At 51.0% G+C, this 19,549-nt stretch overlaps 1 protein-coding gene across 3 annotated transcripts in view; it reads left to right on the top strand.

Annotated features, from left to right (window-relative positions):
* Positions 1 to 1,263: 1,263 nt before the first annotated feature.
* The window catches only part of VPS45 (vacuolar protein sorting 45 homolog), a 28,045-nt gene continuing 9,759 nt past the window's right edge, over positions 1,264 to 19,549 (top strand). For 2 of the 3 annotated variants that reach the window (XM_055792451.1, XM_055792450.1), the window contains exons 1-14: positions 1,264 to 1,433; positions 1,526 to 1,660; positions 1,776 to 1,836; positions 3,539 to 3,618; positions 4,129 to 4,197; positions 4,476 to 4,613; positions 4,701 to 4,811; positions 6,126 to 6,260; positions 6,607 to 6,720; positions 7,418 to 7,585; positions 11,164 to 11,322; positions 12,072 to 12,179; positions 12,495 to 12,616; positions 19,378 to 19,509. In XM_055792451.1, coding sequence (XP_055648426.1) covers positions 1,341 to 1,433; positions 1,526 to 1,660; positions 1,776 to 1,836; positions 3,539 to 3,618; positions 4,129 to 4,197; positions 4,476 to 4,613; positions 4,701 to 4,811; positions 6,126 to 6,260; positions 6,607 to 6,720; positions 7,418 to 7,585; positions 11,164 to 11,322; positions 12,072 to 12,179; positions 12,495 to 12,616; positions 19,378 to 19,509 — 1,625 coding nt within the window. In that variant the 5' untranslated portion in view covers positions 1,264 to 1,340. The remainder of the gene's footprint in view (positions 1,434 to 1,525; positions 1,661 to 1,775; positions 1,837 to 3,538; positions 3,619 to 4,128; positions 4,198 to 4,475; positions 4,614 to 4,700; positions 4,812 to 6,125; positions 6,261 to 6,606; positions 6,721 to 7,417; positions 7,586 to 11,163; positions 11,323 to 12,071; positions 12,180 to 12,494; positions 12,617 to 19,377; positions 19,510 to 19,549) is intronic. The other variant, XM_055792449.1, reaches the window with a different exon arrangement.

Below are 19,549 nucleotides of genomic sequence, written 5' to 3'. Positions count from 1 at the left end.
CATGGAAGAGTTCCTTTGTGTCAGCTTTTATGAAAAGGTACTTACAAGATTTGCAAATAGCTTTCATTTTACATCAACACCTGCTCTCTGTTTTCTGTATAAAACATGCTGGTTAGGTGATTATATTTTTACGAATCCTTTTCCAAAATTGTCACACTCTGGGATAAGAAGAGCAGAAGAGTAAATAGCACAGAGACCCGCTCTTTTAAAGGTTAGCAAAATAGAGATCTGCTCCGGTCACGCCGGTTATCCCATGAAGGTCAACTGCTGCGCCCCCCATCCCAGAGATGAGACGACAAGGGGGAGCATGTCCCACACCCCCCACCTGCCCCCCAGAACCCTGCTACCAGTCTGTTTAAGACATAAATTCTTCCAGGTTTTGCTAGTTTTGCAGTGGCGCGGGCTGGCTGATGTAGGACACAGTTAGGTGGGGAGGGGGGTGACTGGTGTCCCACAGTCAGCCGGGACCAGGGGTCTGGGGTCTGCCCCGTGCCTGTCCCAGCTCCCCCTCACCCTGGCCTAGCCCCCCCAGAACAGGTCCCCCGCTGGCTGGGTGGGCTGTGCTGGTGGTGATGTACTGGGCTGAGGGAAGCACCCTGACTGCCGATGGCGTGCGCTGTAGGGGGAATGAGGTGGTTGGGTATCAGGCCACCTTCACCCTGCCAGGACATTCGGGGCTGGAGGGACCTGGGGGCAGCTGAGGTGTCTGGGGGGTGGCTGGAGGGGCCTGGGGGTGGCTGGAGGGGTCTGGTGGGGTCTGAGGGGTGGTGGTGGAGGGGTCTGGGGGAGGCTGGAGGGGTCTGGGGGAGGCTGGAGGGGCCTGGGGGTGGCTGAGGGGCCTGGGGGGGGTCTGAGGGGCCTCGGGGGGTCTGAGGGGTCTGAGAGGGGGCTGGAGAGGTCTGGGGGGTGGCTGGAGGGGCCTGGGGGAGGCTGGAGGGGTCTGGGGGAGGTTGGAGGGGCCTGGGGGTGGCTGAGGGGCCTGGGGGGTGACTGAGGGGCCTGGGGGGGGCCTGAGGGGTCTGAGAGGGGGCTGGAGAGGTCTGGGGGGTGGCTGGAGGGACCTGGGGGAGGCTGGAGTGGCCTGGGGGTTGGCTGGAGGGGTCTGAGAGGGGGTTGGAGGGGCCTGTGGGCCGCTGAGGGGCCTGTGGCTGCTGCTGGGGCCGGGGGGGCTTCGGCGGGGCAGGGGGCGGCAGTGTGCCCGCCGGGCCGGACGGGGGCGCTGCCGGGCGGTGCCGCGGTGCAGGCTGGGCGATGTGGCCCGCGCCCCGCCCCGGCCGCGCCCCCCGCCGCGGACTACAGCTCCCAGCCGGGCCGGGCCGGGCCGGGCCGCGCCGGGCGCCATGAACGCCGTGCTGGCCGTCAAGCAGTACGTGTCCAGGATGATCGAGGACAGCGGGCCCGGCATGAAGGTGCTGCTCATGGACCGGGAGACGGTGAGCGGCGGGGCCGGGCGGGGGCGCGGGGGGCGCAGGCCCGGTCCGGTCCCGGTCCCGGGATGACGGGCGCTGCCGCCTCCCGCCCGCAGACCGGCGTGGTCAGCATGGTGTACACGCAGTCCGAGATCCTGCAGAAGGAGGTGTACCTCTTCGAGCGCATCGACTCCGCGCACCGGGAGCCCATGAAGCACCTCAAGGCCATCTGCTTCCTGCGGCCCACCAAGGTGGGGCGGCGGGGGGGCCAGCCGTGGGGCGGGGAGGGGGTCCCGGCTCGCTCCGGCCCCTTCTTCTCACCCCACGTTTCTTAAATCTGCTCTTCCCGGTGCTGTCTCCATCCAGGAGAACGTGGAGTTCCTCATCCAGGAGCTGCGGAGGCCCAAGTACAGCATCTACTTTGTCTGTAAGTGCATCCTGCCCGGCCGGGGGTCCCGTGTTCCCTGGAGATAGGGGATAAGCCGGTGCTAAAACCCCTAGAATGTGTGAATTCTAGTTTTTATGCTCTTTAGGTCACCACATTCTTGTAGCAAAGGGGACATAACTAGCAGATAAAATAATTAAACCAAAGCAACCTGTAACAGGTCTTTAGAAAGCCACACCATATCTGGCCGTTCCTCCGGTGCGGCTTCTCCCTGACAATTTCTGGGATTTTAGAGCTTCTTGTTGCTTTGTAAACACAAAGGAAGGCTGACGCTGGGGGTAAAGTGCCCTTATTCCAAGGAAAACCGAGATGCTTGGGAGACTAGCCCAGATCCTGAAGGTAAATAATTCAGGATAGATTTCACATCCCAGCGTTGCCCTAAGCCTGCTGCACGGCTTCTAACGCCTGGCGTAGGGGGCGGCTGTTTCTCCCATCTCCTGCTCACACCCCAGAATATTCTGTGGTTTTGGAAATGGAGCAGAATGAGCGCAGCTGGTTTGGTGCGGAGGTCTCCCAGCACCAGTACTGTGGAGAGGCGCTGGGACTGAGCTCGAGTGGCCTCTAGATGTCATTGCCGCTCTGCAGGAGCGCCCAGGAGCCGGGCTGCGGGCTTGCGGGGGGGGGGGGGGGGGGGGGGGGGGGGGGGGAGGGATTCCGGCTTGGAAAAGGTGGTGGTGAGCCAAGCGAGTTGTCCATGAGCCAGCACTGTGTCCTGGGGGCCGGGAAGGCCAGTGGTGTCCATCTCTGAGCTCCCCAGTTCAAGGGAGACTGGGAGCTACTGGAGAGGGGCCAGCAGAAGCTACAAAGATGATGAGAGGACTGGAGCATCTCCCTTACGAGGAAAGGCTGAGGGAGCTGGGGCTGGTCAGCCTGGAGAAGGCTGAGAGGGATCCTGTCAATGCCTACAAACACCTTAGGGGTGAGCACCGAGAGGATGAGACCAGGTGCTCCTCAGTGGTGTCCAGAGACAGGACAAGAGCGATGGGCACGAACTGCAACACAGGAACTTCCTTCTGAGTATGAGGAAAAACTTCTCTGAGGGTGGCAGAGCACTGGAACAGGCTGCCCAGAGATGTTGTGGCGTCTGCTTCTCTGGAGACGTGCTGTTACTTCTGGTTTTGAATAAAACCCACCTGGATGCGATTCTGTGCAGCCTGCGCTAGGAGGACCTGCTTTAGCAGGGGGTTAGGCTAGGTGATCTCCAGAGGTCCCTTCCAGCCCTGACTGGTCTGTGATCCTGTGACCCAAGGAGCCCCGGTGAGATGTGGGTGTCACTGCTTTCAGCCATTTAATATCACTTTTACACAAAAAACTATACTGAGTATGAAATTGGGTAGATGTTAGGCTGGGGAGAGTATGCGAGCGAGCCACTGCCGCCTTTCCAGCACTGCTGCATCCTGTGGGGTGTTTAATGATGTTTAATCCATTGTTGATTGTGACGTGCTGATCCAGTGCTGCTGGTATTGGCACCAGAGGCAGAAAGTTGGACAGAGAATTAGCTCAGAGTATCCGTGTGAGGTGATTATGATGTCTGCATAATAATTACAGGTGTAAGGTCAAAGGATGTCTGTTGCAATCTGTTCCTGCTCCAGAGGAAAATCTGCTCATCCTGATCTGTGGTGGTCCTGTGTGTTACGCGTCACTCGCAGAGCCCGACTGTTCTTCCACTGTTGTTTTCTTTCAGATTTCAGTAACGTGATCAGTAAGAGTGATGTCAAGTCATTAGCTGAAGCTGATGAACAGGAAGTTGTGGCTGAAGTTCAGGTGAGTTTTTGAATATTTTAATTAGATTTCCTAATCCAAAAGTGCCATCAAAGCGAACATACAAGCTGACAGACTCAGGTGTGGCAGTGGGGGGAGCCTGTAGTTCTTGAACAGTGTGCAGCAGCACTGTGCGACAGTCTGGGATGGAAGAAGATGAACACACACGTGGGATTAAAAAGTAAAAGAAAGAAACAATCCTGCGTCCCCTGTTTCTCCCTGCCTTTCAGTTTTCAGAGCTGCCACCGTTTCTGCTGTCATCGGTGTTGTGTGTTTGTGGTAGTGGCGAAGAGCTCCACCCTCGAGAAATACCCATGACAAATTGGTGGTGGGGTTGTCAGCAGGAGTGTAGGGATTTGAGAGGTCGGGCACGGAGGAAGGAGGAATGATCAGAGTCAATGTGTCTGTGCATTGCTCGGGATTTTAGTGTTTAAATCCCAAGAACACATACTCCTGTAGGCTGAACAAGGGCTGGCAAGGCACGTAACTGTACTTGTTTTCACTTGTTGGCAGGAGTTCTATGGCGATTACATTGCAGTGAACCCACACGTTTTTTCTCTCAACCTCTTGGGCTGCTGCCAGGTAGGAGAAAAAGCTAATGCTCCTCCAGGGTCTTGTCTTATGGTGACCAGAGACCAGTAGGTGCAACAGGCTGGGTGTGGCGGTGGGTTGCCCAGAAGGCAGACTGCTCTTTGGGGTCCGTAAGAGGGGACACACACCAGGGAATCGGGGCTGTGGCCGCTGGTGTACCGGCTCCTTCAGCCCACCTGTAGTTTACTATAAGGCTTCAAGACTTGGATTTTGTGTGAGAAAGAGTTTGGGGATGGTGCATCCGTACCAGGCGCAGCCTTTCCTTCCAGGGTCGCAACTGGGATCCGGCTCAGCTGTCCAGGACAACTCAAGGGCTGACTGCTCTGCTTTTGTCTCTGAAGAAATGCCCCATGATCCGGTACCAGCTCTCTTCCGAGCCAGCAAAAAGGCTTGCTGAATGCGTGAAGGTAGGGGCAGAACCTCCGGCAATGTTGAATGGCAGCATACTTCAACGGCACCTCAGATCAAGTGGCTTTTTTTCCTTTTCTCAACAGCAAGTGATCACTAAAGAGTACGAGCTGTTTGACTTTCGGCGCACTGAGGTTCCTCCTTTACTTCTCCTTCTGGACCGGTCTGATGACGCCATCACCCCGCTTCTGAACCAGGTGACTCACCTCGCAGTTGTGCAAGGGCTGAGGTAGGAACGTGAGTTCTGGAAGCGCACGGAGCCCTGTGGCGGTGGCAGTGAGTCGGAGTTCACACCCTGGCAGGGCATGGTTTGTATTTGAAAAAATACCGCTTCTCGCCCCCCATTCTTTTTGAAATCCCTCTTTTATCTCATGGCCTGATTTTTTCAGGCGGTTGAGCACAGATTGTATGTGCTGGCTTCAGTGGCAGATGTAGCCAGCACCCTGGAAAACCTTCTGCAAGGCACACTTGATGTTTAGAGTCCTCACACCTCGGCAGCGTCCTTTCCCAGGGTTTATTTGTACGGGCTGTTTGGCAGCACACGTAGGCAGTAATTGAGTGACCTTGCCCTGGCGTAAGTCTCCCTCTGTGTTACTGATGGCTGGTAGTATTTAAACCGTAGCTATTGTGATTTATTATTATTATTTTTTCTTTGTGGTGCTGTAGATCCCAGCAGAATCTTTGTCTCCTTTCGTTTTTGTGGGGCATGTGTAGACGCAGGTCAGTCTGGTGATGAGTCGAGCTGCAGCCGGGCTGCCCCAACAGCAGCCAGCGCTTCTGTAACGCTGGTGTAGGAGCTACTGGTGATACTGGTATTATCGGAATGATCTGACGGGAAACCCAGCTCACATGTGGTTTGTAGAGTTAAGGACTGCGCTCAGCACGGGGCACCAAAAGCATTATTTTCTACGCAAAGGTTTTCTGTCCAGCAGAGAGATTCATATGAATGTAACTGGAGTGTCGGGCATGTCGGTGCTCTGAGCAGCTTTCAGTTTAATATTTGTCTTCCCAGGATAAATATAGTAACTCACTGATGTGCAGAAACACTCCTACTGCTGCGTAAGAAGCGAAAGAGCACGTAGGACATTGTACAGTTTGTAACTGTGGAACCTCTGCAGCCAAAAATACGTGTCCCCTCGGCGGCAGGGGAGGGGGAGATGATGGTGGCCAACAGAACTGTTTGAACAGGAGCGTGAATCCCCGTTGCTCCTCTTTTAGAGCCGTGTCTTTGGAACGTACTTACCGCAAGCACCCTGGAACGGGGTGGGTTTCCTTTGTGTTTGCACCAGCGCCTCTCACCACGGGATGAGATATTTATATCACCACGAGTAATACTTATTGTAACATTCCGGCAAAAGTTTGAGGGAGGCAGGCTTTGAATCTGCTGTGTGTTACTAGGGGGATATAAACTGGCTTTGTTTGAGTCCAGCCTGAAATCCGTTAATTTTCCCGTGCCATTTGTTACCTTACTGAGGTTATCGTTTGCCTTTCTCTTTCACCATCCTCGTTAGTGGACGTACCAGGCTATGGTTCACGAATTGCTGGGGATTAACAACAACCGCATCGACCTCTCCCGGGTACCGGGGATAAGCAAGGATCTCCGAGAGGTGGTCCTGTCCGCCGAGAACGACGAGTTCTATGCCAACGTAGGTGTCTTAGTGGGGATCTTCCTAAGTGGCTCAATTTGGGGATCAGGTCCTGTTATTGCTTTTGCCATGTGAAAGGAACTTCCCAGTGACTTTGAGCATCGGGGCGGTAATGGATACCTTATCCAAGTGGTGAAAATCAATGTGCAGTGCAAGTAGCATCTGCTGTGAAGTAATGTGTCCGTTTTGCAGTTTTATTTCAAACCCAGACCAACGGCAGAGCTGCTGGCTCAAGCCTGGGTCTGAGGGTGGGGATGTGCAGCGACGCCTCAGAGTTTGGGCTTTGTTGCGTCAAGACTAGTGTTAAGCACGGCTTTCTCTCACATCCCTGTCTTGTTGCCTGCAGAACATGTACCTGAACTTTGCAGAGATTGGCAGTAACATCAAGAATCTTATGGAGGATTTCCAGAAGAGGAAACCTAAGGAGCAGCAAAAGCTGGAATCTATAGCGGACATGAAGGTACGGACAACCTACACGGAACTGACTGGACTTTATTTAAAGCCCACGCCTTGCAGGACAGTGCGGATCACTACTGTCTGTACCCTGACAGTCCGTACTGCCAGTTCAGATCTCCATGACGTGCTAGTTTGGAGGGGCAGGAACCCCCTTTTTGCACTGTGTCCCTTCCAATGGTTCTTCACCGAAGGCTAGCCGCTTCGATAGGCCGTTGTATGCTACTGCAGTGCGGTCGATAATCTTGCTGCTTCTGACTGCTCCCCAGGCTGCTGCCTAGGCTTGCTGGAATCCCAGCGCCTGACAATTGAATCAGTGAGCTCTGGTTTAAGTCCTTAGCTTAGTCCAGGATGGCCGCGTGGACTTTATGTCTGAGCTGGGTCACTTGGCAACAGCTCAGAGCACAGTTATTAATTCAGTCACTGCTCGAGATTTAAAGGATCCTGGCGATATCTTTGGAGATACTTTCTATATCCTTTTATTTTAAGAGTAAATAAAAAGCACATCCCTTCCAGAAATCTCCTGGTGATTGAAGAAGTCCGGTGGGCTCCCAGGAATGAGATGCCCGATCATCCATACACCTGCGCTGGTCTTGCTTATCCTGATGCAAATTGGTTTGTGCAGTTTTGTCACTGGGTTGCACGCATCCGCTGGCTCTTGCTTTTCTTTTGAAGAACCGGTTGCTTTGGTTTCCCCATTGCAGGCATTTGTGGAGAATTACCCGCAGTTCAAGAAGATGTCGGGCACGGTATCGAAGCATGTGACGGTAGTGGGAGAGCTCTCTCGACTGGTTGGGGAGCGGAACCTGCTGGAGGTGTCTGAGGTGGAGCAGGAACTGGCCTGCCAGAACGACCATTCCAGTGCTCTGCAGGTACCTTGGGCTCGAAACGAACCTTGGTCCTTTGCGTCTCGGTGGTTTGATCCTGAACTTCCCCTGCTGATGGAAGTTTGATACCGACAGTCAGCAGGAGTTCCTCATGCAGATATCCTGCAGGGTTAGGGCATTAAATGTTAGAATGACTCTCCTCCTCCCAGCTCAGTTCAGATGAGGATGAATCATAGTTAACAACTGGCTTGAGAAGCATCTTTGCAAATTCTGTCTTTACATTTCACAGTGCAACATGCCTTCATTATATACAGTCAGTTGGCTCCTGGCAGGCTGCCTGCGCAGGCACCAGTAGAAAGAAGGACTGTGGACCCCCGTGCAGAAGCTTGTTGTGTTTGTTGGGGAGGAGAAGAAATGGAATCCATGAAATTGTCTAAACCAGACTATTCATTGAGGTGCTGGCTTTTACCTTTTTTTTTTTTTAAAAAAAAAAAAAACCAAAAAAAACCCCACCAGTGGTAAGCCTCTTAGAGAAAAGATTTCTTTGGCAAAGGGGACTGAAAAAGCCTAACAGAGACTTCTGTTATAGCCGAGTATAGACTGGTTTTGACCCCTTGCTGGCTTGTTGGATTCCATGACCTGACCCAGTATCTGACAGCCTGTCAATAGTGATGAATTGTGGCTGCTGACTATGCAGAGAAAAGAGCAGTATTGTTGAGTGTGACTGTATTATAGCCGAGCTCAACTAGCATCTCGGCATTAAAAACCAATCCCTTAATTTTTGATAGCTAAGGTAGAAGTTACACCCTATAACGGAGGAGCAGTTTGACTAGAAAACAGGGATAAGCATCTTCAAGAGATTTGCAATACGTGTTGCCTTTGCCTCTGTTATTCTGTGCTCCAAGTGGGTGGCTAGGGGATAATATTAGACTCTTCAAGTACTGTAATCTATTACCAGATCCCGAGCTGATGCGAATCAGTATAGGCCCGTTGAAGTCACGCAGCTCTATAGGTTGGCGAGCATATAGATATGATTTGATAGCTTATATTTGGTAGAATTTAGATGACTTAAGTATTGAAGTGGGAATGCAGCCATAAAATGCATTTATGGGAAACAGCCCCTGCGGTTCTCTTGCTGTATCATTGTTTCTAGATCAAGTTTTTTCAGTTTAAAAGTCAGATTTTTGAATTCTAATCCATCAGCCCCTCGTGTCTGTGCTGTGATGTTATTTCTGATATTATCAACGTGGCACGGAGCATGAGCGTTGAAACTTGGCTGCTTGGCACTGGAGACCATTTGGGAAAATGTTGGTCTACTCTTCTGTCGTTTATTAAGTTATTTCACTGCAGAAAGGGATGATGCAAACTTCTGCGGATGATGCCGTTGCGTTACCGGCTCTGCTGTTAAGAGAGTACGTGGCGGTGCGGGAAAGCGGGGAGGGAGGCAGGCAGGGCAGCCCCCAGCGGGTGCCAGGCCGTCACGGCAGGGTGGCTGCTGGAGTTCACCTCGGTGCTATTTCAGCTTTAAGTCTGCACAAACTATTTCTGCAGTTTTTAAAGCAGAAAAGCTGCCTGCAGTTTGCTTACAGCCCCGTGCCTAAAGGGCTCTATTGTGTTTCTAAGGACTGAGACTGACTGGAAAACATGTTGCAGCTAGGAAATAAATGCAAAACCACAGAACTGATATCTTTCTGCACAAGAGATCAGTATCTCTTTAGCTGCGCTGCCCGGGGCTGTTCCCTGTTGCAGTCTCCTAATGGCAGAGAAAGGGGCAAGGCCACAGAAACAATGGAGAATAAGCCAGTGCACGAAATAAAGGCAGAATTGTTCTCCCACTGATGTAACTTCAGCAATTGTTAATTTCTCTGGTGGCCTAGGGCCCCTGAGTACAGTACATGTTGGTTATTCTTCCCCTGGTCTCTTATTAATCCTGACATAGTACATGAGCCTTCGGAGATGAATGGGAGGTTTTGAATCCCATCTCCTTAGATGGACAATAGCTTTTCTGTTTTACACGCTTCCTGCTTATATAGGCATTGCCACTGCGCTGCCAGCACAGGATCAAAAAATTTGGCAAGCAGACATGCTCCACGGGACTCTGTTCCTACCCTGGCAGGTGAATTCCTGACCTGACCAAGGTTAAAACTCTGGTGGCTCCTCCGCAAAGCCAGGATTTTATCCCATATTTTTGTAACTAGCCAGCATCAGGCAAACAAATGTCAGCAAATACAGCTGAATCAGTGCAGTAAATAACAACAGTTTACAACACTGGTTTCACAGCTGTTCATTTGGTGTTGCCTACCAGTGTTGGGAGGGTGGGAGAATCTTGCAAAGATAGGCTATGGATTTTTTGAGTGTTTGAAGGTCACGTATGCTTACAAGTGGAAAGATCCTAACTGGTTCTCTCCCTCTCTTGGTACTGCTGTTTCTGTGACTGTAAAACCAGCAGCTCCCATGCATTTGAGCTCATACAGGCTGATTGGTTTTCTTTAATGTTCAGCACAGGGAGCATTTCAGACTTCGCTGTGTCCTAAAACATCTGTCCAGCCCAAACCAGATGTCTGCAGACACATCTGGTAGTTGATGCCTGTTCTCTGAGATCCATCTCAAAGCTCAGAGTTAAGCAGCTTATTACTCCCACTGCTCACCTCAGCTACCAACTTGGCTCTGGTGTTTGTTCTGTTAACTCCATTATCTCAACTCTGCGCCTCGACACAAGGACTGAGAGGCTGCAGAGAGGAAATAAGTGCTTTTTGTTGTAAGGAGAAGGAGTAGCACTTAGATGGCCAATTGTCAACTCTACACAAGCAATTATATCCTGCCTGCCATCCCTGGAGGGTAAACAGCATGTATCGGAGGTTCTGAAACTTCTCTGGAAAGGGTCTGTATTTTAACAGGCAGCCTCCTTGGGGCATACAGCCGTTATATTTAGGATGGTTAGCGTGTTCTTTTCAGCAGAAAAAGTAATGATCTGCATGTTAGAAGTCATAACTGTATTTCTGTGAAGTTCTGTGTTTACCTCTGGTACTTTTGGTGCCTTTTCATGCTTTCGTTTCTTTCCTCCTTTGCATTTCCAAATGCCTGGGACTTGCTCCTCCACTTCTCACCTCCAGAGGTCTGGGAGGACTTGGATGCTTCTGCCCCAAAGCAAACAGAATTTGTGTAATTGTCCCAGCCCCTTTTTCTTGATGGTCAATGTTAGGATGGATTGACAACATGTGGGCCAGTTGTGGCTCTGCCCAAGCTGGAAAAGGAGGGCAGAGGTTCTGGGGTTCTGCACGTGCCTGCTGACCCCCCTTCAGGAGGGGCGCATGGTGACCTCACCGTTACTCTCAACGTGCTCACCCCGCAGCACGTTACCAAGAGTTAGGAACGGGCAGCAGAATTGCGTTATGAATTCCCAGCTTCACGAAAAGCCCCAAAAGCAACTCGCACTCCACTGTACTCCAATAAATCCGACTGCAGAGCACACAAGGAGCTGGGCTCGGTTGCTTATGACACAATTTGATTCTCTTGCATTCCTCCTGCATGCAATTCTGTTGCTAGGCAGTGGGCTTGATATTAGTCTGATTTCATGTCCTTTGAAGGCCCTTCCACTGACCCTGCTCTCTATCTGGCTGCAGAACGTGCGGCGCCTGCTGCAGAACCCCAAGGTGACGGAGTTTGACGCTGCCCGGCTGGTGATGCTTTATGCCCTGCACTACGAGCGGCACAGCAGCAACAGCCTGCCAGGGCTGATGACCGATCTCAAGAACAGGGGTGTGTCAGAGAAATACCGAAAGGTAATTGCAGCATTTCTCCTTCAGCTGGATGAACGAGTGGGACAGGAGGGCACAGAGGTGGAAAAGCATTATTAATTGGTGTAAAGCTCGCCTGCTTTCGTTTAGCACAGTGCTAATTGCGCTGCGCCTTGCGAAAAGAACCCTGAGCTTGGCTGGGGCCTGCAGGTGTTACTTTAAAAGGCGTAACTAATCACTTAATTTCCATTTCCAAAATCAGTGATATTATGAAGGATTGAATAAAGCAGAGATGGCAGGCATGGGACGGATGTGTGGCATGTTAAACGGGGCCTGGAACATGCTTCCTTTCTCCTTCCCCTCTTCCTCCCCACCCCTTTCCCCCAGCTCCTGCTGAATAGGCAATAGCTGCAGCACAGGACTTCTGGAGGCTGTAAAGGAGCTGGGCTGGGAGGGAGAGGGTGGCAGCGCTTGGCAAGTGTAGTGAGCAGCTGGAGAGGAGGTGGAGAGCAGGATGATGTCACATTGTGTGGAAGATCTGCTCTCACTGCAGCAGGCTCTGGAAATGAAAGCCTCTCTTTCTGCAGGCAGTGTCACAGCAGACTCGGTGGGCATGGGGAATACTTTCTTCTCTTCCCCCTTGCCTCCCTCTGTGCTGCATTATCTGCTTGGGATCGATCTCCTTGACCCCTTGGTCATCTTTCCAGTACTTCCATTGAGCCTAACTGGACAAAAACTGTCTGGAAGCCGGTTTCCCAGGTTAATAGTATTCTGGTTTTGCCTCTCTTGTACAGCTAGTGTCTGCTGTTGTGGAGTATGGAGGGAAGAGGGTCCGGGGCAGTGACCTGTTCGGTCCCAAGGATGCTGTAGCCATCACCAAACAGTTCCTCAAAGGACTGAAGGTATGGATCTGCCACAGATGAAATAGTGACAGTTTTAGTCCTAAAATTACAGTCAGAGCAGGACTGGTATGCAGTGCAAGGCCATGTGTCATGGATTTCAGAGATTTAATAGTAAGTGCACTGGGCTTTTAGGGCATAATTCTCATTGAAGGCAATGGGAGTGAGTTGCTGAAAAGTCTCTAAATCTGGATGTCAGTGGTTAACCCCTGATGTACCCGTCAGATGGTGATGCTCCTTTTATGTGCCTTTGCCGATATCTCTCAGCCCGCTGCCTTGCTGTATTAATTCATAACAAGAGCTTCTCTTGCACTGCAGGGTGTTGAGAACGTGTATACACAACACCAGCCTCTCCTTCAAGAAACACTAGATCAGCTCATCAAGGGAAAACTCAAGGACAGCCAGTACCCCTACCTGGGTGCCAACACTCTCCGTGACAGGTATGTGGGGCCTTTGAGGGCAGAGCTTGGAACCGAAATACATCTGCTCCTCCCAGGGCTGCCGCTTGCTTTGCTGTTTGCCTGTAGATGAAGAAAACTTTGCTTGGCAGAGAAATGTCCTGATTGTGTAGGTCTTTCTTCTGTTCTCAAGTAGGTGCTGTGGAGCGGGCGAGTAAGACTGAAATATGGTGGTCTTGTCGTGCTGGCCAAGATGTGACATTTCCATTGTAAGGGCTCAGGTAGAGAATACAGCCATTGCACCAAAATGCCAGGGTGTTCACATGATGGATTTCAACATGCCCTCTAACTTCATTCCATGCCATCTGGCGCTTATTTGTAGAGTACCAAAAATAGTGCGACTGCAAGCTCTCCCTTCTGAGCCAGTTACTATTCCTGATGAGAATGGGATCTTGCTGAATATGGCTAATAACTGTAATTGAAAAGAACTCTGGCTGTCTGGTTCTAGCTGAGTTTGCTGGAGCTAAGCTCATCTGTCGTCAGCGAAGTCATTAAAGGTAAGTGTGGGCCTCGGAGTGAGGGCTCTGAATCATTAGAGAGAAGACGACGAGTCCTCCTCCGATGGCATTCTCTACAAATCCCTCCTTTCCTTGGTACCACTGTTGCCTTTCTGTAAATGCGGTTCAGCTTCTGCAGCGTGCCAGTTGGGTATTCCTCATTCCTTCCAGTGGCAGTTTTCTTCGAGGAGAAGAGCCTGCTGTTGCTTTGCTTCCTTTGGGTGATCCGTCATGAGGTCATCACAGCGATTCCCTGAATCTTTTCCAATGTCTGTTAAATGCCCCAAGGTTCCAGGGAAGATGTTTTACTTGCAGGGTTAGAACCGTTGTCATTCCCTTCACACGCTGCTGGCTTTTTATCAGTAACTGCCACGTTTTTAGTGAAGCAGAAAATAAATTCAAGGTAGTAATTCTCAATGAACGAGGCAGCTGTGGCAGGGCAGTTTGGGTTAAAGGAAAACCACGGACTCGTTTGGAGCAGGAGAGAAGTAGACTTGGGGACCAAGGTTCAGCAGTGTCAAGCGGGTGGGAGGGGCAGAAGCATGTGAAAGAGCGAGCATTCATGTCTGGCTCTTTGAGACGCGCACGCATGCTGCTCTTCCTCCTTCGCCCTGCCTTGGGGCATTTTGATCCATCTGATGAAAGCAAAAGTGTATTTTGTAGCAGGGAGGCATCCAAATTCCATGGCAGGCTGACAGCAGGGGCTGTTAAATCATTTTATTTATGGATAAGAAAGAATTATAGTCATACAAGAGGCAGTTCATTTGTGTATATCCCTGGTAGACCAAAAAACCCAAATCTGCTTTGCTTTAGGTTTTCCCTTTAAAATAAAATGGTAAATTTTGGATAGGGTGGACATGTGGTTTTAATAGGTGTGAAATATCAAGGACCCTCACAACAGAAATGCTATCCTCTCTGTCCTTGAAACCAGCTCTCGACTGAGATGGATTTTCAGCCCAACAAAAAGAGGTTGATGGGTGCGGTTTGTGGCAGATCTGAAATGAGACCTGCAGAACAGCAGCAACTGCGTCCAGGCATCCCTGACCTGGGTTTGTCCTGAGCTAGCTAGAAGCAAATGGTCTTCTGACTTTTATCTTGTTGGGGGTTTTTTTTGGGTTTTTTTTTTTTTCAGTTCCCATTTAATATTTTCCTGAGCTGTGTTTCACTTAGATTCCTCTTCAAATGTTTCTGGAAAAGGGTACAGGAACCTGCTCCTGAAAATCTTGGTGCAGATAACGTGCAAAGAATCTGTTTGGGGGAGCACGAGAAGGGTTTAATTCCTGCCTCGAACTGAAGAAAAACAGAAGTTGGATGAAGGGAAATGGAGTTTGCCTCTCCCTCCCTTCCCTGCAGCAGCTACAGCCTTGTCTCTTAGCTCCAAGCCGTGAATCTTGTAGTTTTGTTAAAGCAGAACTTCCAAACTGTTTTTCCCTTTAAATTTCTCATGGTTTTCCTTTGGTCTGGGATTGTCCTTGGGACAGCGGCTGGGTACAACAGTGCTGCTGCGGGGTCGGCTCTCTGCAAAGTGATCGTAAGTGTAAGGGCACGTGGTTGTTAGCGTTGTTTCCCGATGGGAATGGTGGATCTTGTTGAGTTTAAGACATAGGAGCTGTAGGAATGAGGGTCTGTAACTGCCAAAAAATAGGCACCTAAATACTTCTGGTCTTTACTTGCTGCGTAAAATGAGGGCCACCGCACTGTCACCTCTAACGTATGGGTATTCAGTATCATGGAAGCAGGGGCTGCCTAGAAACAGGTTGTAGTGATCAGGTTTGGAGGAAAAAGGCCAGCTTGATGGTTTTGCCTTGGTGCCAAACCAATGGAGCTAGGAATTTAAATTTCATAATTTCACAAAACTTAGTGTAATAAATCACAGCCCAAGGCAAACTGGGCCCCACTGTCTTCTTGCTCGCTGCTTTCAGAGGATGGTGTTACTGTGATTGGCAGGAGTTCAGCAGAAGGTCAGGGCGAAAGGCTTTGTATTTTTTGATCAAAGGGATGTAGTTGCTTGAACAGCAAAGAATTTGAAAGGATTCTTTTTAACTGTTTCTTTCTGTATTAAACACCACACTGTTGCAAGGGAGGAAAAGCTCCTGGTCCAAATTCAGCTGTGGAAATTGGCGGCAGTGAAGGGAAGGGAATCTTTGCAAAGCAGTGAGCAGGGTTCCTAGGAGAGAGCAATTAGCAATTCCTCTTTCTTTTGCTTCTCCTCTATTTCCAGCTGTGTTAAATATCATCCGTCTCTTGTATGCCGTAAGCCCGCAGTCCCTTCCACCTCCACCTTGCTGCTGGAAAGTACTAGCTAGAAGAGTTCCCAAAGCCTCTCTGCGTCACAGCAGCCTGCGGGAGCGCGTTACGCGAAGGTTTGTGACCCCCTCGGTGTGCTCTGCACGCTGGGCTTGGCTGAAGCCTCCCCTTTGGATGGAGCTTTTGCTGTGTTTATGCTTTGACCCAGGATTTTCTTGAAGAGGGCATCTGCCCCAACCAACGGGGCTGGCGGTGCCTCCCCAAGGTGGCTCGCGGCCGCTTCTTACAACGTCGGGTTTGTAGGCGGACCATGAGGCAGTGCTGTCACTGCTGCGCTTCTGGAAACCGAACCCAGGTTCCTCAGCATTTTGCATGAAGAGGCAGCAGCCTGTGAGATAGCAGTAGGGAAAGGCACGCCGCTCCCTGGGGATCCAGATGGGATGCGGCTCGTTCCATGTTCTTCTCCGATTACCACTATTACTTCCCTGCTTATTGAAAAATCTTGGAAAATTACCTGGTCTGAAAGCCCATCAGGGTTCAGAGTTAAACGCGGAACAGGAGAATTCACCGGTACCATCTAGTTTATCCTGCCACGGGACACGATCTTTCTCCAGTAACTTTGTTGAGGGGAAAGTCCCTCCTGACCACTTGAGGAAAGGAGGAATTTGGAGCCATTTGGAAGCATCTGTAGCTGACGCACATCTGATGGGACGGGTGAGGTATCTCCTTAGACAGCAAAGGTAAAATCTCCTTGTTTGGAAGCAGCAGCCTGCAGCGTGTGGTGGGGAGCCACTGCGCTGTGTGCTTTCTCGTCTGAGCTCACAAACGCTGCCCTAAAGAGCGGGGAAAGTACTGCCACTCCTACATCCCATATTAGCTTGTGTTTGGTGTGGGTTGGGTTCTGTGGATGGTTTTTAAGGCAAAACTCTGACTGTGTCCTTGTCTGCTCGAGGAAGTTGCTTTTTCCTCTTGTCCGAAGTGTTTGAGCGCTCAGCTGTTAAATTGGCAGCTCCCCTGGGGAGATACGTAGCCACAGCCGCAAACTGGGTCTGAGGAGCTCAACAGCTGGAGCGAGTCTTGCTGCGGATTGCCTTCCCGCTAATCCTGTAACAGTCTTGGAGTTTCTTCCTATTCCAAAATTGCTTATTATTTGCCCTTGATAGAAGCAGTAATTCCCTGGGCACTTCGTGAGAACGCCAAGATCCCTTTGTTCTTTCTGTGGCCTGCGCGACGTAGCTCGCTTCTGCTCTGTGAGGAGTCTGATGGTAAATGCCAGATGCTTCGGTAAATGCCAGATGCTTCGAGCCAGGCACCTGAAGCGGGGGAGGGGTGACAGTTCTGCCCTCACTATCCCATGCCAGGCTTAATGCTTAACCTGGGGTGTAGGGTTAGGCTGGTGTCATGGGGACGGTAAAAGCGAATGGCAAACGTAAAGGCTGGTCCATGTTAAGATATCCCAGAGGAGCGTGCAAGAGTGTGGCATGACTTTGGCATCAAAATTCCTTGGGTTTTTCATAGTCCCAACCAAAAATATGTAACTGATGGTACCAGCAGACTGATCCTGTGGGTTTCGGTCTGCACAAAAGTTCTTGGTAAGAAATTGCCTTAAGCCTGAAGGTGCTAACTGACCTAGGGACCTTGGGGAGGTGCAGCTTTCTCAGCCTGAAGGATGTTCTCCCTAAGAAGCGAAGCATGGCACAGCCTGCTTGGCATGTTTTTACTTGCATCATGATAGAAGTGGCTTTATATCATATAAATATGTAATATATAGGTATACTTTTTCTGACAGCTGACTGTGGCTCATCGGATTTCTTCCTTTCCCTTTGATTTCCCTCCGCAAAGGACTTGGGCACATTTGCATCCAGTTCCCAAGGCCGTGTGCCCAACTGTAGCTAAAAGGACAAGGTAGAGCGCTCTGCTGTCCTTCGGGGCTGGCCCGGCGACTTGTGTTGTCACTCGGGTGCGAAAACCTCCATCTGCCTCCGCGAGATGTTTGAACCTGCCCAGCCTGACCGTGCGGTTGCTGTATATAACCTGCTTATCTGTAGGCTGCAGCGCCAAAGGTTTCACAGGTTGTTCCCGTGCAGGGAACGGTGCAGCTCTGCGGGGAGAGATGAGCACACCGAACCCTGGGGCGTGGGGAGGGAAGCGAAGGTAGCACAGGCTGCGTGGCTGAGATCCCGAGGGCAGCACTGCCTGCGCCGCTGCTCCTGGCTGGCTGGGGTCAACCATGTGCGGGGTAAAACTCACCGCTCTGACCCGAGAGGGCAGGCGTAGGGCATCTAATACAGCATGTTCCACTGTTGCTGACTTCTTAGAAAGGATTCCGCTCTGAGCCTTTTTCTTTCCAAGGAAGCTGTGCAATAAACGGCAGCTGGAAGGCTTGGCCATTATTAGAGTTACTACAGTCCCTGAGGATAACAAGTCATGTAGTACCTGCGGTAGAACTGTATAGAGTGCAACAGCTTTTTTTATTGCTGAATTAGCGATGCTGCATGTCACCAGAGGGTGTGCCTGAAACGACAGGATCCCCACGTTCCAGCCATTGGGGCTGCAGTATTCCCTCTCCACGCCACGGAGGAGAAATGCCCCGACTACCAGCACATTCTAAAGCATTTCTGAAATCTTCTGCCTGCCAAAATCACCTCATGCAAGCCCAATTCAGACTTTCTGAGGCAGCTTATGATTTGGAACATTATTGGTAACGAGGATCACTTTGAGCAGGGGTGCACACTGATCTTCTCTGTTAATTTTTCTTACCTTTCTGCATGCTCTCCAGGGGCAGGGAGGCAGTTGTGTGGTTCTGAGCGTTAACATCCTTGGGCTGAGCCAGTGTCCCGTCCTGACGGCAGAAGTGGTTTTGCTCTTGGTGGTCCCTTCTCTTCAGTGATGCCAGGAAAGAAGTCCCTGATGTTGGCCCTCCCGATGCGTGTGTTGCTCCTCGGGACAGTAACAGGTGTCGAGGGCTTTGCAGGTTGGCTTCTCAGCAGGGAGTAACCAGAGACAGGGAGGCTAGGTGCATTCCGGGGTCATCCCTGTCTCATGCTCCGTTTGCTTTGTCACTGATCCAGAGCTCGCACAGACTGAACACCTGCTGCTTCCAGCACCGCAGCGAGCAGCTGTAGGCTACTAGAAGTACCCGCTGGGAAAGAAGAGATGAGTTTTGAAACGGCAACACAAAGTTCACGGTGTTGAGACTTGACGGCTCAGACTCAAGCGGATGACTGACAGGATGTGATCCACGCCTTTTCGCTGTCGAACCCACAGAAATCGTTCTCTCCGCTTGTAGATGGTAGCGGGGCTGATTTAGGGCTTGCAAGGCCATTCTGCCGTCTGTGAGAGTGGAAAAATGAAGCGGTCGGGAAGGGTGGTGCAAGGAAGGTGCAGCCTTTGAAAGCAGAACATGCTTTCGTGTGTGTGGCTGGGTTTGTATTTTGTCGGATGAAGGCATTTCGCTCTTCCCCCCCTTTTCCCCTCATGCTGCTTCTCCGTAACATCCTGTATTTCTAGGCTGGTTAGGGAATGTAACCTCAGAGGTGAATTTATGCACAAATCCCAGCAGTTTTGTAATCAGCCAGCAAAACTGCAGCTGATCCGTGCCCTTCAAACCGAGCCCGAGAGGTCTGAAGCACCGCTGTTGTCCTCGTTTGACTCCTGAATTGATCTTAATTTAACAGCCGCAGCGGTGTCTCGATCATGCATTAAACATCGGCGTGTGTGTCATGGTGGAGCTCTGCAGGGACGTGGCATGTGGGTGTTGCTGAGGAGGCTTTTAAGGACCGTTAGCACATTGTGTAAATGTTTGGGAGAGAGAAGGTTTGAAAAGCCATCTAACAGGCTCCACGGTGTTGTCAGTCTGGAGCCCCGTGCATCACAAAAATGAGACGTGGTCTGGGGAGGGAGCTCGGCAGGATCACGGCCTCAGCACCTGGTGAGTGGGACAGGATTTGTCCTCGTGTTTAGTCTGATGCCGTCTCAACATTTGCCTCTTTATTGCAGGCCCCAAGACATTGTCGTGTTCATTATTGGAGGGGCCACCTACGAAGAGGCGCTGACTGTCTATAACCTTAACCGCACCAACCCGGGGGTCCGGATCGTCCTCGGTGGGACCACAATCCACAACACAAAAAGGTAATAGCCTGTTCCTTACTGTGGACTCTGAGTATGCAAA

Source organism: Falco peregrinus, chromosome 19 (genome assembly GCF_023634155.1).
Source record: "Falco peregrinus isolate bFalPer1 chromosome 19, bFalPer1.pri, whole genome shotgun sequence".
Lineage (NCBI taxonomy): Eukaryota > Metazoa > Chordata > Aves > Falconiformes > Falconidae > Falco > Falco peregrinus.
Note: the sequence above shows the minus strand (reverse complement) of the source record. Positions and strands in the feature narration are given on the sequence as shown.